The sequence below is a fragment of the Aaosphaeria arxii genome (assembly GCF_010015735.1).
Source record: "Aaosphaeria arxii CBS 175.79 unplaced genomic scaffold BU24scaffold_10, whole genome shotgun sequence".
Taxonomy (NCBI): Eukaryota; Fungi; Ascomycota; class Dothideomycetes; order Pleosporales; genus Aaosphaeria; species Aaosphaeria arxii.
In genome coordinates this window covers 570746-584255 of record NW_022983483.1, presented here as the reverse complement: position 1 = coordinate 584255, position 13510 = coordinate 570746, and the positions used below count along the sequence as shown (strand labels likewise).

General features: G+C 50.8%; 4 protein-coding genes across 4 annotated transcripts; 2 read left to right on the top strand and 2 right to left on the bottom strand.

The window, feature by feature from the left end:
* Window positions 1-3185: 3185 nt before the first annotated feature.
* Window positions 3186-5525, top strand: BU24DRAFT_436283 (uncharacterized protein; the record flags this gene model as incomplete). The annotated part of the gene is made up of 4 exons (XM_033530145.1): window positions 3186-4127; window positions 4182-5010; window positions 5061-5419; window positions 5478-5525. 4 exons carry the CDS (start codon window positions 3186-3188, stop codon window positions 5523-5525), a joined length of 2178 nt encoding a protein of 725 aa, XP_033379267.1.
* Window positions 5526-7034: 1509 nt separating this feature from the next.
* BU24DRAFT_355330 (putative 40S ribosomal protein S25) lies at window positions 7035-7543 on the top strand (the record flags this gene model as incomplete). The annotated part of the gene is made up of 2 exons (XM_033523847.1): window positions 7035-7092; window positions 7278-7543. Coding segments are annotated over 2 exons (324 nt in total), but the record flags the coding sequence as incomplete, so codon positions are not given.
* A 730-nt stretch (window positions 7544-8273) lies between these two features.
* On the bottom strand, window positions 8274-9754 carry BU24DRAFT_398993 (cytochrome b5). Its single transcript, XM_033525397.1, has 2 exons — window positions 9119-9754; window positions 8274-9020 (listed from the first exon to the last, which is right to left on the bottom strand). The coding sequence occupies exons 1-2, from the start codon at window positions 9380-9382 to the stop codon at window positions 8496-8498; spliced, it is 789 nt and encodes a 262-aa protein (XP_033379265.1). The 5' UTR covers window positions 9383-9754; the 3' UTR covers window positions 8274-8495.
* An 863-nt stretch (window positions 9755-10617) lies between these two features.
* Window positions 10618-11996, bottom strand: BU24DRAFT_356022 (uncharacterized protein; the record flags this gene model as incomplete). The annotated part of the gene is made up of 4 exons (XM_033523876.1): window positions 10618-10765; window positions 10821-11522; window positions 11574-11675; window positions 11734-11996. The coding sequence occupies 4 exons, from the start codon at window positions 11994-11996 to the stop codon at window positions 10618-10620; spliced, it is 1215 nt and encodes a 404-aa protein (XP_033379264.1).
* Between the last annotated feature and the right edge of the window lie 1514 nt (window positions 11997-13510).

Sequence of the window (13510 nt, the reverse complement as noted above, 5' to 3'; positions counted from 1 at the left end):
GTTGGTTGCTCGGAAGCGGGTTGTCGTCTGGAATGCGTGACTGCCTAGGAGCGGCGGTGACGGCAACGAGCGTGAACACCTACGATCTGCCGTGCCCTGCAGCAACTGAGCGCACGGCAGACAGTGCTGCTGAACGGTATGTGTGCTGTATCATGTATGCATAGATGAAAGAGGGTAGAAAGACCGGGAGGTGAATGAAAGACGACGACGATGCTATTTGATGGACTACTGAAGTTTTGTGTAGTGGTTTGGAAGTTATATCTGATTGATTTGTAGCCGTAATGGTTGACGGATGGACGTACAAGGGGTGGGGGAGGTGGGAAGGAAGGAGCAAAAGGGAAAGGGTAGGCGCGGGGGGCTCACGCTAAAACTAACCATGGCTGATGGATCTATTGCTCTCTACAGTACGAGAAGAGGGCTCAGTACAAAAGGATACAGAACATATAGTACCTAGATAACTACTGACCAGTGTGCATGAGATGAAGAAGTGTGGATATGTATGTACATGTATGTGCAAGCAGTACGGAGTACATGCAGTACCTAGGTATCTAAATGATGATGATTACAAGGTATTACTGCTAATATCAAACACGGGTATCCAGACCCGCGGGCCGGGCATAATTAAAATGGCGAGTGGTGCATGTACTCTTTATCTTTATGTACTCTGTACCATGAGTAGATTGATGTACATGTAGAATAGATCAGAGGTTTGGATGTATGGAATTGGCAATGTTTATTTGGGGAGTATGCTGGTGAGATATCGTGATGAGATGGTAAGAGGAGTACCCTGTAGGATGTATGTATAGACAGCACTCCGTACATCTAGAAGTAAGTATTGGTGAGTCAAAGAATTGGAGTTGTAGGCAGGGAAGTTGTCGGTGTGCACAAGCAATACCATCTTCTATAAATTGATTGATGGATGCGTGCGTGCGTGTGCGTGTGGGTGGGCGGGTGGATAATGGATTCGTGAAGGGGTAGGGATCAGGGGGTTTATCGTTTGGTGGATAGGATAGGGGAGTACATACATAGTGTACACTAAGTCACTAGTCACTACAGTCACTACAGTCACCACTATTTGTACACACTACACTACTCCGTACCTACACAGTAACTAAGGACTCTAGGGAACAAGGGGACTAGGGAGACTCCAAGGAGACTAAGGGGACTAAGGAGAGTAATGGGATGGGGATATGTAGGGGACAAATGATGCGTGCAATCCCGCCTGTCGCCGTTGCCGCTGCTTCGGGAAAAGGATAGACCCGACCATGATCGAATGATTGTACTTGGTGACCCCGTGGGAGGGCAATGTTGGCCGCGAACATGAACTTGAAACACTGCATTTGCAATCCGTCGTTGCCATGTCAGGGTAATCTTCCCACTCGGTTCAGGGTAATCTTCCAAGTTCGATCCATCGACTGGGGAAGTAGATAGTAGTCTTGATAGGACCTGATAGATACTTTGTGGTGTTCACGAATTGTTTCTTTCTTTCTTCCTCTCTCTCTCACTACCACCGCCGCCACCTCACCAATCCGATTGAACGATTCTATACCATACCGTGGCCCCGTACCTAGGTACTCTATATTTGCACATACACTTCTCTTCAGCTACACGAGTACACACACGTGTATCTCTATTTTCTTATACGCTCTTCTCACTGGAGGAGAAGGGTGAATGAACTGAACGACATCAACACTCCTGGAAACAGCCAAGCCACAAGGACGACGAGCTTACCTTACGGGGCGACAAGGCATCCCGCCAGTAGTAATACTTCTAGGAATAGGTGATTGACTGATTGATCGATCGAGGGGAGTTCTCGTACGGGGATCCTGTGGAGTAAATTGGTTTCCTGAGGTAAGTGAAGAAGCGCAAGAACGCAATTGGACGATGATTGGGTCCGATGAAGAGCATGTTGATGGTTGGTGATGGTGATGGTGATAATAATAATAACAATAAGCCAGTTCGTGTCAGTCCTCCGTGGGTCAGTCACTCAGATCTACAGTATCACAGCCAACACCATCCACGACTTCGACAACAGCGAAACAATCTCTTCTAATTCCTTCGTCAACTCCCATAAATCATCATCAGCATCATCGCCAATCGAACAATCCCCGTAAAGGCGCGTATAACGAAAAGGTACACATCCATCCATCCATCATCCCAGCTTTTCCCCTTCTTTCTCTGCTCAACTGGAATTGGCTTAGCCCGGAAAGGCACACTTCCCGGCCCGTGTGCCCCTACTATTCCCAAACGGGCAACCTCCCAATCCTCCTCTCCCTCCTGAGGCCCGCTTCTACTCGTCCACCCAACCCATCCCAGCCTATCCCATCCCATTAACCCATTCTCTCTTCTCAGTCTCTCTCACCCACCAAAAGTCCAAACGCCGCCGGGCTCTCACTCTCTCCTCTCCTCCTCCTTCTCTACTACTTTCACTTCAACCTCCACCACCTCCACATCTACTCTCACTCACTCTCCCCCCCCATTCCCTACCTCTATTCTTTTTCTTTTCTGCTCCATCCTCTTTAACGCCAATCGTCCTCACTGTTTGCTCTTCATCCAGTCGAATTTCACGCTCGATATCCGTCCAATGCAGGCTTGATTGTCTGCTCGGGAGGCTTGGTACACTTTGCCAGCTCCGTCGATTTCACGACAGCCTCTCCAGCGCGCCCTCCCTCCAGACGGCCTTTTCTTTTTTGGCATTTTATCTCTGTTTTAATAGCCCTTTCTCGGTTTCTTCTCTTTTATCTGGTAGCATCTCCCTTTTTCCTTAATCCTACGCCTGCCCGAAGCAATCGTTGTCGCCAACGGGAAAAGTCCTCGCTGCGAAAGGGGTACGTCCGCCAACTGCCTTCTCCTCTCTCTCCCATCTTCTGATGCCTCCTCCCTGACCCACAATTACCTCACCTGCCCCCTGGTGAACCCTTTCCTCTCAATCACTCCACACTCTTTAAAATCTTGTCTGTTTTCAAAGCAACATTGCAGCAGCATCAGTCGACTAATACGTCCATCATCTCCAGATAACACCCTACTCTCGCTTGTTTCTCGACTCTCTTATCGCCGCTCTACTCCCCTCCAATCGTCGACGGTACCCTCACCCTTCTTCGATCGAGCACGCAGCCGCTTCTCAGTGAAGGGTTCCGATGGCTCAGGTACTTGCACCCGTCATTCAGTCCTCCGGTTCCATGACCATGCTCCACACCTCCTCGGACGCTTTTGCAAATCAGTCGGTACAACAGCCTCACCCCCAACAGCCCAGAAATTCACAAATGAACCGATCCTCCGTCTACAATGGCCAGACTGGAGGCACTGGATATCGGGGCACATCATCGGCCCCGATAGCACCATATGCCTTCTCGAGCACACCCCAGCTACGCCAGGAGAACAGAATCGTATCGGCCCCAACGCACCAATTCAGTGCAGGAGCTCGCCTCGGTCACCCTTCTCATCCATCTTCCTCGTCAGACTCGACTGTATCGACGTCTGGATCCTCCAGTCGCTCTTCCACCGGCCCACACTTCTCGTCGAAAGATGACAGTGTGCTGGCCACGTCCGAGCATAGGAAGGATACCTCTACGTCCTCCATCACTTTGTCTACCTCCGTACCTGACCTTTCCTTGTCTCTGCAGGATTCAAACCCGGCTAAGCCTTCACCAAGCCGCTACCGCGCAAGTGCTCGCCGAACCGACTCCTCCAATACCATCACCGCTGGTTCTGCGGCAGCTACACCCACTCAATTGTCGCCTTCAATAGGTGGCCCCCCAGTCCTTGCCTCTCCAAAAATTGATGTTGGTCCCATCATGGCATTGGATGATCTTCAGGCTCCAACTAGACCTGGACACAACCGGGCAAGCAGTGTAGATGATATGCAAGTGCCCCGGCAAGCCTCTACAGACCAGGCAAAGAGATACAGGAGAAGGAGCTTAAGTGGACTTGATGCCACGGCCCAAGCTAGCAGCGGTGCCTCGCCTGCACCCCTCGAGGCTCCAATCTCCAACCCTAACAAGCGCAATACTCCAGAATTGAGACCGGTTTCGAGCTCCAACCAAAAGGGAAGTCGGCCCACCTCACGTCAAAGCCACGAGCGACAAGGCAGTGCTGGCAGTGGGTCTTCCAGTGTCTCTAGGCCATCGGTATGTGTCTTCCATGAAGGTGTCTCGAAGAGGAAATCTAACTGACTTTTTCAGTCTCGACAAGGTTCTATATCTCAAGGACCTGTCTCGCCCAGAACTGCAACCGAGCCTGTAAAGCGTACCATCGCTCCTTCACCTCTGTCACAATCTGGATCCACGGTTCCAGCCAAAAAGGGAGCAGATGCACCTGCTGAACGAAGCCCGGCCATGCAACACCTCACCGCGTTGAACGATAAGGAGTCCGGCCGAGGAGTAAAGTCACGATTGAGGAGAGCATTCTCCTTTGGCAGTGCTGCTGAGCTTCGCCGGGCAACTGCTGAGAACAACCTTTCTGCGGAGCGCGCCAAATTGCGTAAGGATCGGTTCGACAACGAGCAGGATGCTGAACAGGCAGCCATTGTTGCAAAACAGGAGGCTGCCGGTATTGGTGCCGGTATCTACAACGGACAAGGTGGATTTTCAGGATCTACAGACAACCTTTCGATATCTTCAACCGCCTCGTCGGCGTCCATCATGCTCCGCAAAATGGGCAGTGGCATGAGGAAAGGTGGCAGGTCTATCAAGGGGCTCTTCCGACCCAAATCTGTCATTGGTGTTCCTGCGGCAGACGGACCTATTGCCCAGCCTAGTGTTGGACCAGTCACCATGGTGTCAGTAGAAGCTGAGCGTCAGAAGGTCAATGTCAACGTGGACCCCCGCGAACAAGCCGGGGGTGGCACTGGGTACCCCAAACTCGAAAGAAATTCAATGGAGCCAGGGCAGACACCTCTCGATATTCCTTCGTTTAGCTCCGGACCAAACGAATTCTCTCGCAAGAGTATTGTTGGCGGAGACCGAGAGCGGGCGGAGGTTCTGTCTTCTATCAAGAAAGGCATCCTTAAGCGTGAGTGCGATCAACATGGGACTTGATGACTCGATCTAACTTTCCTTCAGGCACCGGTCCCAACTCCGAAACTTCTTCACCTGTTCTCCGCCCTGTTGACGCTCATCATTCGAACGAGACCCCCAAATCGAGTGCTCCCAGCACCCCACACGACGAGCAGTCGCGCCAAGCTCCAATTGGCGGCGATGATTATTTTGGTCGACCTCCAAGGATCATGAGTCCCAGCACCAGAAGCCTTCCCACCACTCCCCAAGGCGGCCGAGGAAACATCAGCTTTAGCCCACGCATCCAGTTTTACGATGCTTGGTCAGCTTCCGACTACGACCGCCGGGGCGAGATTGCGACTTGCAACCGACTCACACCTATGCTGGCACAGCAGATCAAGGAGGAGCTCAATACCTTCAAAATGGTGCGTTAACCATTGCAATCTGGTGTACCTTAGAAAACAGTACTAACAAATCTTATAGGAAATGGAAGTCCATGAGCTCTCCAAACCCCACACCCATTTCTTCTAATGATCATGCATTTTCATCTGGACCTCACTGGCGTCTTGGCGATTACATTGCGGCTACACTTGGTATGGAGCAACTAGCATTGACGCGTGCTCTCTAGCTCTTCTCCATCTTCTGGTTACAATGGACTTGTGTGTCTATGTCTTTCAGGAATTGCAAGCAACCCATGGGGCATTTCCTTCTGTCTTAGCGAGCATATTAAGCAGATAGAGGCGCTTGCTCGGAAACGAGCAATTGAAGAGAGGAGGAGGACATGGAAAAGCAAGCGGTTACATGCGAGGGGTCTGCTTTCTTTCCTTGCCTTCATCGTCTCCAACTACCTGTTTCAGCACATCTCTCTCTCAAGCTTGAGGATCCCATCTCATTGTCTATTAGTGCACTTTGTGCGGTGTGTCGTTATCTCTATTCGTTTAGCTATCTCTCAATTAGTGGTGGTGGGTGTGGTAGAGCAGTAAAAATCCAAAGGACAAGGCTGGTTTCGGTGTCCTCTTCGTGGACAACCTTGTAATATTGCTTTTGGGAGATGCATCTCGTGCCGATCGTGTGTTGCCTACCAGATCTACTGCGCCGTACTTATCTCTCTAGTTGCCTCTACTATATGCCAATCTGTATGCCATATGGTGGCATATGACGGCGGGGTGTGCGCTTCATACGAGGTTCATGTCGTGATGCATGGTCAAGTGCGGGAGTTGGTCTGATAATGGCAATGTGGTCAGGATGCGCCCGGTTCCCTCTCGCCAACCAGCGTCCGCCCCGGCTACACACCCTTTTTGTGGCGACAATCGCGATAGCGCTAAATTGTGCCTCCGCATTGAGGGCGTCCCGCGAGGAGTACGTCAGACAATAAATTTCGACCCAGCGTCAATAATAGCACTTTGCCTTGGTCATATACTATTGCAATCTCCGCCGCAAGATATACATTCATTGTTTTCGCAATCGGGATCGCAGGCCTTGGCTGGCAGAGAAGAGAAAGACCCTTGATGGTTCGGACGGACGTTACACTACGCTTGCATACTTCCTTTACCAATAGTCTTTTGAACCCATCTAGGTACTTAGGGACGTTGAAATGGCGCCTTCCTTTTGGGGAAGCCTTCGATTTTTTCGAGAAACATTGGCAGGCCTCATGACCGAGGCCGAGGACAAGGGTACAGAGCTGCATCGTCGACTTGCTGGTGCATGGCGATGTACCACGTTGAAATGTCGGTATAGACACACCTTTCGGCACGTATTGCAAGTCTGCAAAATTCTCTATCGGCCATATCGAAAAATGGTTCTGCTCGGGACGTGTTGTTTTGACAGTCACGTGATTGGAGGAAGGAACGAGATCACGTGATATGGTGACTAACCCGATTGATTAAGCGAATGCCAAGGTGCCACTCTCCAGTGCCTCCATTTTGTCGTTCAGGCTTCCTCAACCGTAGGCTTGTAACGACACATCCACGACAACTATCAAAATGGTAGATACACCCCGTCCACGATGAAGAAGACGAACAGTCGAGACTGATAATCATCCAGGCACCAGCAGCAACCGGTGGCAAGAAGCAAAAGAAGAAGTGGTCCAAGGGCAAGGGTACGTTATCACCACGACATCGCACACATCCAGACACTCGATACCCTCCATTTTTGTGCCTCTGAAGAGGCTTATCGATATTCCTCTTCGCGAGCGCCTTTCCCTCCACATCTCTGGCACATTTCCCAACCGTCGCCATCGACTTTGCGTCTCCCCGCGACGAACCGCCACTGACAATTTCACAGTCAAGGACAAGGCCCAGCACGCCGTCGTTCTCGACAAGCAGACCAACGACAAGCTCCAGAAGGATGTCCAGTCTTACCGCCTCATCACCGTCGCCACCCTCGTCGATCGTCTGAAGATTAACGGATCGCTCGCCAGGCAGGCGCTCGCTGATCTCGAGGAGAACGGCCAGATCAAGAAGGTCGTCGGTCACTCCAAGTTGAGCATCTACAGTACGTCCCCCGAGCGAAGGGAACACACCGAAGACGACGGAGAATTTTTATACTAACTATATCCCAGCTCGTGCCGTCGGCGCCACCGACTAAGCGATTTCGTTCCACGGAAAAAATTAAAAAGAAACTGAACGAATAGATGCGAGGTCCACTTGCGATTTCCCAACGATAAACAAACTCAAAAAATGAACTTCTCAATACCAACTTGTTTATTTTACATTTCCCTCCTTCTTTCTCTCTCCCCAAATATGAATCGGCGTATGAATTTTTGCGGACGGAAAATATACCACCGGTAGTGGGGGGAACTCACAGAGAATGCAATGGAACGATGGGATGAGAGAAGGGGCATCGGCTTTGCTCTGGGTGAATGCTTTTTGTTTTGCCGGGCGAAGGTTTTATGTAACTGAATGAAACGGAAATCCAGGAAGCCTCGTTTCGAACTTGTCGTATTCGTTGACGATGATGAGGGTGATCATGATTTACATGCCGTATTCCCAGATGACCAAGCCGCCCATCACACATATTGTCTACCTAGGATACCTTCTTAACACAACAGTTTGTTTCTAACTAACCCTTTAGCTACCACGTCACCCTCTGTCGATATCTAATTCCCGATCCATCTCCCACTCCAACGTCTCTCCTCCCACATCATAGCATTGCCATCGCCAAGACACCATGTCCATCATATGCCCTTCCACAACACCTGTCATTACCGTCAGCCCCCTCACGAATCTAACAATACCCTCCTTCAACCCTCTCCCGTCTTCCCTTCCAATGCATGTCATATCAGAATTACGAAAACGCAAGCTGCTGAAGCGTTTTAAACCTGCATACGTAAAGAGCCACACGTATATCCACACCACCACGTGTCTCGTTTTCATCTCCTCTCTGCTTCGCTCTGTTTGTTTGTTTGAAAGGTTTGCTTGCTTGTTTTAAGGTTAAATTTTGATTTTCTCGTTTCCACACACTCCTAAACAACCCTCCCCAAACCTCCATCCCCAACGTCATCTACAAATCCTTCCTAACCGGCCTCGCCTTCCTCGCCTCCTCACAAAGCTCCCTCTTCTCCAGCTTCTCCAACCACCCCTCCTCCCTCACCACCTCCCCAACCCTCCTATACGGCTTCCCCTTATCCCCCCTGAACAACGTATGCCAATGCTCCAACCCCTCCCTAACCCTCCTCCTCGCCTCCCTCAACTCCCTCGCATGCCTATTCTTCCTCTCCCCCTTACTCAGTTCCCTCCTCTCCCCGGGCTCCTTATAATCCGGATGCCCAGGCTCCGGGTCAATAGGCATGTACATCAATTCGACCCCACGCAAGTCGGGCGTCTGGTCCTCTGCGAAACACCCAGTCAGGAACGCGCGCGCGGCGTCCCGCCCCGCGAAGAAATGGTACGAGCCGCCGGGGCCGTAGGTCCCCGGCGAGGAGGACACGTCGTAGATTGTGCCGTTGAGGGCGAGGTAGATGGGGAGGGAGGGGTCGGTGCCGTCGTAGGTGGCGAGTTGGGCGTCTGTTAGGTGGACGGTTCCGCGCTGTGTACATTCTATCAGCTATGCATGTTCCTTTCTGTGGGTGGTGATGGAAGAGGGAAGAGGGGGAATTGGGGGAATTTGGGGGTGGGAATACGTACGAGTAAGCCTTTCCACTCCCGCGCCCGCGTCCACCATGGGTTGTAGCCCCATGTGAGGCTGGATCCTGAGGTTGCGAGGTAGCTTGTTCCGCAGCTGAGTATCAGCACGCCTGCGAGCACGCGCAGTGCGTCGAGGATGGTGAATTTGTTGCGTCTGTCGTCCTCCTCTGTTGTTGTCGCGACGTTTTTGGTTGTGCTGGAGGGGGAGTCGGAGGGGGAGTCGGAGGGCCGTGAGGCGTTTGGACGGTACCGTGCTGACGACATTGTTTGGTGGTTGTCGTGTGGTGTGGGTTTGGGGAGGAGAAGGTATGGCGTAGGGTTTCTTGAGATGTTGTGAGTGCTCGGAGTTGTCGGAGGTAAGGTTACATAGGCGGTGGGTTAGGCCGGATTGGTGTTGGAGTTGTGCGTGGAGTTCAGGTACCCGAGTCGTTGTCTGAGTTAGTAGCAATGGGCGGTCGTCGACTTGATGTCTCTGTTTTGGTCGAGCGATTGTTCTTTGGAAAGGAATCGCTTTCTCTGAAGACGACGACGATGGTGATGGGTTGTAATGCCAATGCCCTCACCAATCTTCTAAACAAATCCAATTGCAAATGAAGTGTTAAATTCTCCTCCGCTTCCCCAAAAAAGTATCTCAACCTCAAAAGCCAAATCTCTAAAATCAAAATAAAATAAAATTCTCCGTCACACCAAAGTAGCAAAACATAGAGCTACGCCATCCCTTTTCTACCTCCCTCGCCGTCCTTCTAAAAAAATAAATTAAGTCCTCTTATTCCGAGTGGCCATCGTGGCCTTTGCCCGCCAACCCAAGCTTCAGCATTAGTAAATTGGTTTATTAGATAAAGTACAAAGAAAACCACAGAGCACGCAACGCAACTCCGGAACGATCGCGGTCCGGCGCTCCGACCGGTGGCTACATGGATAGGAATCACGGAAATGTGACTAGTGGGGATGCATATCAAAAGGTTGTTGTGGATCAATTATCCGCGGCGGGAAATTCAATGTTGTAACGTGGTATGATCGTGGTGCCATTGGACGGATGGATGGTAATTTAGGCGGGGGATGGGGGATGAGAGATTGATCCTTGTAAGTGGTCGGTTACCACGCGAGCGAGCGAGGGTGCGAGGGTGCGGCACGATTGATATGAATGACTTAGCCACATGTATGGTATCGTGATGTATTGCATGCTGGGTGAGTGAAAAGAAAGGCACGAAAGTCGTTCATAAACATTTGGTGAAGAAGATATAGAGTGTGATGTCGAATTCAATTGGACATATTCTGAGCCTTTCTTTTGCTACTATACACTTCATAGACCTCAAGTCATTTTTTAACTTCGTATCCAGCTTGCTGCGTTACTACCCGTTGCGAACGCTACTTTTTGGTTGCAAGGCCCCATCATATCATTCGTTTTTGAGAAGAGACAAGAAATACTAGTCCTGCTATGGAAAATATTGAATGGGGTTGCCTTTCGTTTTCCAGCAAGATCATAGACCGACCCGTCATCAGCTCGTTTGGATAACGGGGAGATCCCGCTCGGCTCTTGGGAAGACCTGTTTCAAGGCATCCTGGAACACGCCGACGTTGTAGTCGACAACTGCCTTCTTCTCGGCTGGGCTGTCATCGCCCATGAGACATATCAAGGCAAGGTATCTGTCATGCGTTAGAGTGACGTTCAACCGTGAGCGGATTGATATCTAGGACTCACTTGTTGATCTCCCGTAAGTAAAGGTAGTTGTTGCCCTTCTTCTCCATCGTGATGAGGCTCTCTGCATCGTTGTTCCCGTTCTCCACGACTTCGGCGTTGCCGTTCTCGGCAGGACGGTCCCATCCGTAGATCTCGCTGACGTCGATGACGACGTCAATGTAGTCGGAGCAGATCTCGTAACTGCCAATGTCCGTCGGGCTGGTGTCTGTTGCGATGTAGATCTTACTCATGATATCGAACAGGTACGCCTTCTCGATCTTGCAAGTCGAGCAGAGGCTGTTGAGAAGGGCTTCGAGGGTTGGGAGCTGTGGGATCAGTTTCTGGATGACCTTGGAGAATGCCTCGAAGATAGAGTGGTCGTAGATGCTGGTTTGGTAGAAGGAGACGGGCGCGTTCTCGTAGCCGTGGTCGGAGAGCTCGTCTTGGACTCGCTGGATGATGTCCCGGAATGTGTCGCCTTTGTAGTCCTCGGAGAGGCCGTCTACCTTGTGGACGAACACTTCGACGTTGATGTTGGGGTACGAGTGCTGTAGGTTCAAGATGGTGGTGTTGAGGCGCATTATAGCTTCGAGATATTCATCTTGAGCATCGATGACCCAGATCAATGCTCCGATCTCCTCGAAGATGTTGTCGACGTCAAAGGCCGGATCGAAATAGTCGAGGTGGCCCGGGAAATCCCAAACTTGAAAGTCCATGAAAGAGCTGCGATACCATCAACAACAACAATCAAACAGACATACTCATCATACTCACTGCATAGACTCCTTCTTGATCCTCGTAGTCGTTTCTAGATACAGAGTTTCGCTTGGCGGGAGTTTGTGAAACACTACACTGGAAATGGACGACTTGCCGCTCCTGTGGTACAAGGTTAGCTCGCTTGGTAGTCAAGTCGGATCGATCTGATATGACCCACCTTCGCTGACCCATGAGCAGCAATCTGGGTTTACCATCTCCCGCCTTACTGTTAGGAAGGCGACCAGTGTGGTAGCGTGGGGTGACATCTGTAGGGGGAGCCTCGGCATCTGGGAGGTCCTGCAAGAAGCGCATCATTGTTAGTTGTGCTCCTGGCTTCAGTCGGGAAGGCCCTGGTGGAGGCGCTTCCGGTTCATCGTAATGACGATCGTGAGGAAAGAAATGATGAGAAGACACAGACGAACGCCTGTAATGAGAATCCATCATAGCAGAAATTGTACAGGGTATCGATAAGAGGAAAGCAGAGCCCGCAATGGAGAGAGAGAAATGGAGAGAGCAAGCAACAAAAGCAATCGCTGAGCGCCGAGCAATAAAAGAGGAAGTGCCGAAAGTGGAAAGAGGAAAGAAAGAAATGTATGAATAACACAGTCTTCGTCTTGTCTTTCTATAGTCTTACTTGGGTGACATGGTGACTCGGGAAAGGATTGATGAGGGTATATAGTGATGGCGACGGTGAAGGCCGTCAGTGGTAGGGATGCCGACCGGGAAGAGGTGTAACAACAGGCAGCTTGTACAGATAATGTGACGTGGCGACGAAAAGGAGAGGAACTGTGAGAGGTGACAAGAGGAAAGGAAGGGCTGGATTGGCAGCGACGGGGATTGACAGGATTGTGAGGTTCTACAAGCGTAATACGTGCAGGCGTGTAGCCGCTAGATGGACACAAAAACGTCAAGCCATGGCAGGTTGCGGGTGTACGCCCTCGGCTTGAAATGTATGAAGACGAGATAGGGCAGAGAGGATTCGCAAGGGAGATGGGTTGATATAGAATGGAGCGTCGTCAAGAAAGGGATAGCTGGCGAGGCGACAGAAAGGAAGGGAGGGAGAGAGATGTGAGGGAAGACTGATAGGAATGGGGGATAGGGATGGCAATGGTGTTGTATATGGTGATGACGATGATGGAAATGAGGATGATGGGGAGAGTAGTTAAAAGGAAAGGTTGGATGCTCACCTCCATGACTGCGGAAGGGCAGGCAGTATGTATGTAATAAGGATAGTATGACTTCCCACCACAAGGAAAAAAAAAATAAGGTGTGCACGGCCAACAGTGGCAGCAGAGCTACGCAGAGCAGATAGGGCAGACGCAGGAAGAGCCCCAGTGCGGTACGGGACAAACTCCTCCTGAGCAAACAAACCTCCACCACCTAAAACCACCAGGTAATGCGGTGTACCTTACCTGGTGCTGGTAGAATATCTCTCTACCCAGATACCTAAAGGCTAACTGCGTAACTCGTAGGGATCCAGATAGTTGGACTTAGTTTAGTATGGAGTTTAATACTGCAGGAGAGCTCGCGTGAGCTTTGGGCCGATAGCCCCTTTGGATTTCTAAGCCCAAAAGGAAGCAAGCGACTTGGTATACTGTACAGTACGGTAGTTGTACTATACTGCCCTACTCTCCCAGGTACAGCTTCTGTGCGCGTGAACCAGTAATGGAGCAGAAGTGTCAGAATGAACTAAGGGGGAGATGGGTAGGAAGGGTAGAGTTGCAGAAAAGAGACCAGACCAGACCAGACCAGACAGCGGCGGCCCGTTGGTGACAGATTATTACTCCAGTAGTAGTGGCAGAATAGTGCGGGCCCTTCCGGCCGTGGTAACAAAAGTGTAGGAAATATATGGAGTGGTTACTGTAGCGAGTGGGTTACAGTTGGTGGAAGCGAAAGGGAAAGCCCCGTTTTGCGGCTTCTTGACTCTCTGTGTCTTCCTTTGGGCGGTGGCAGTT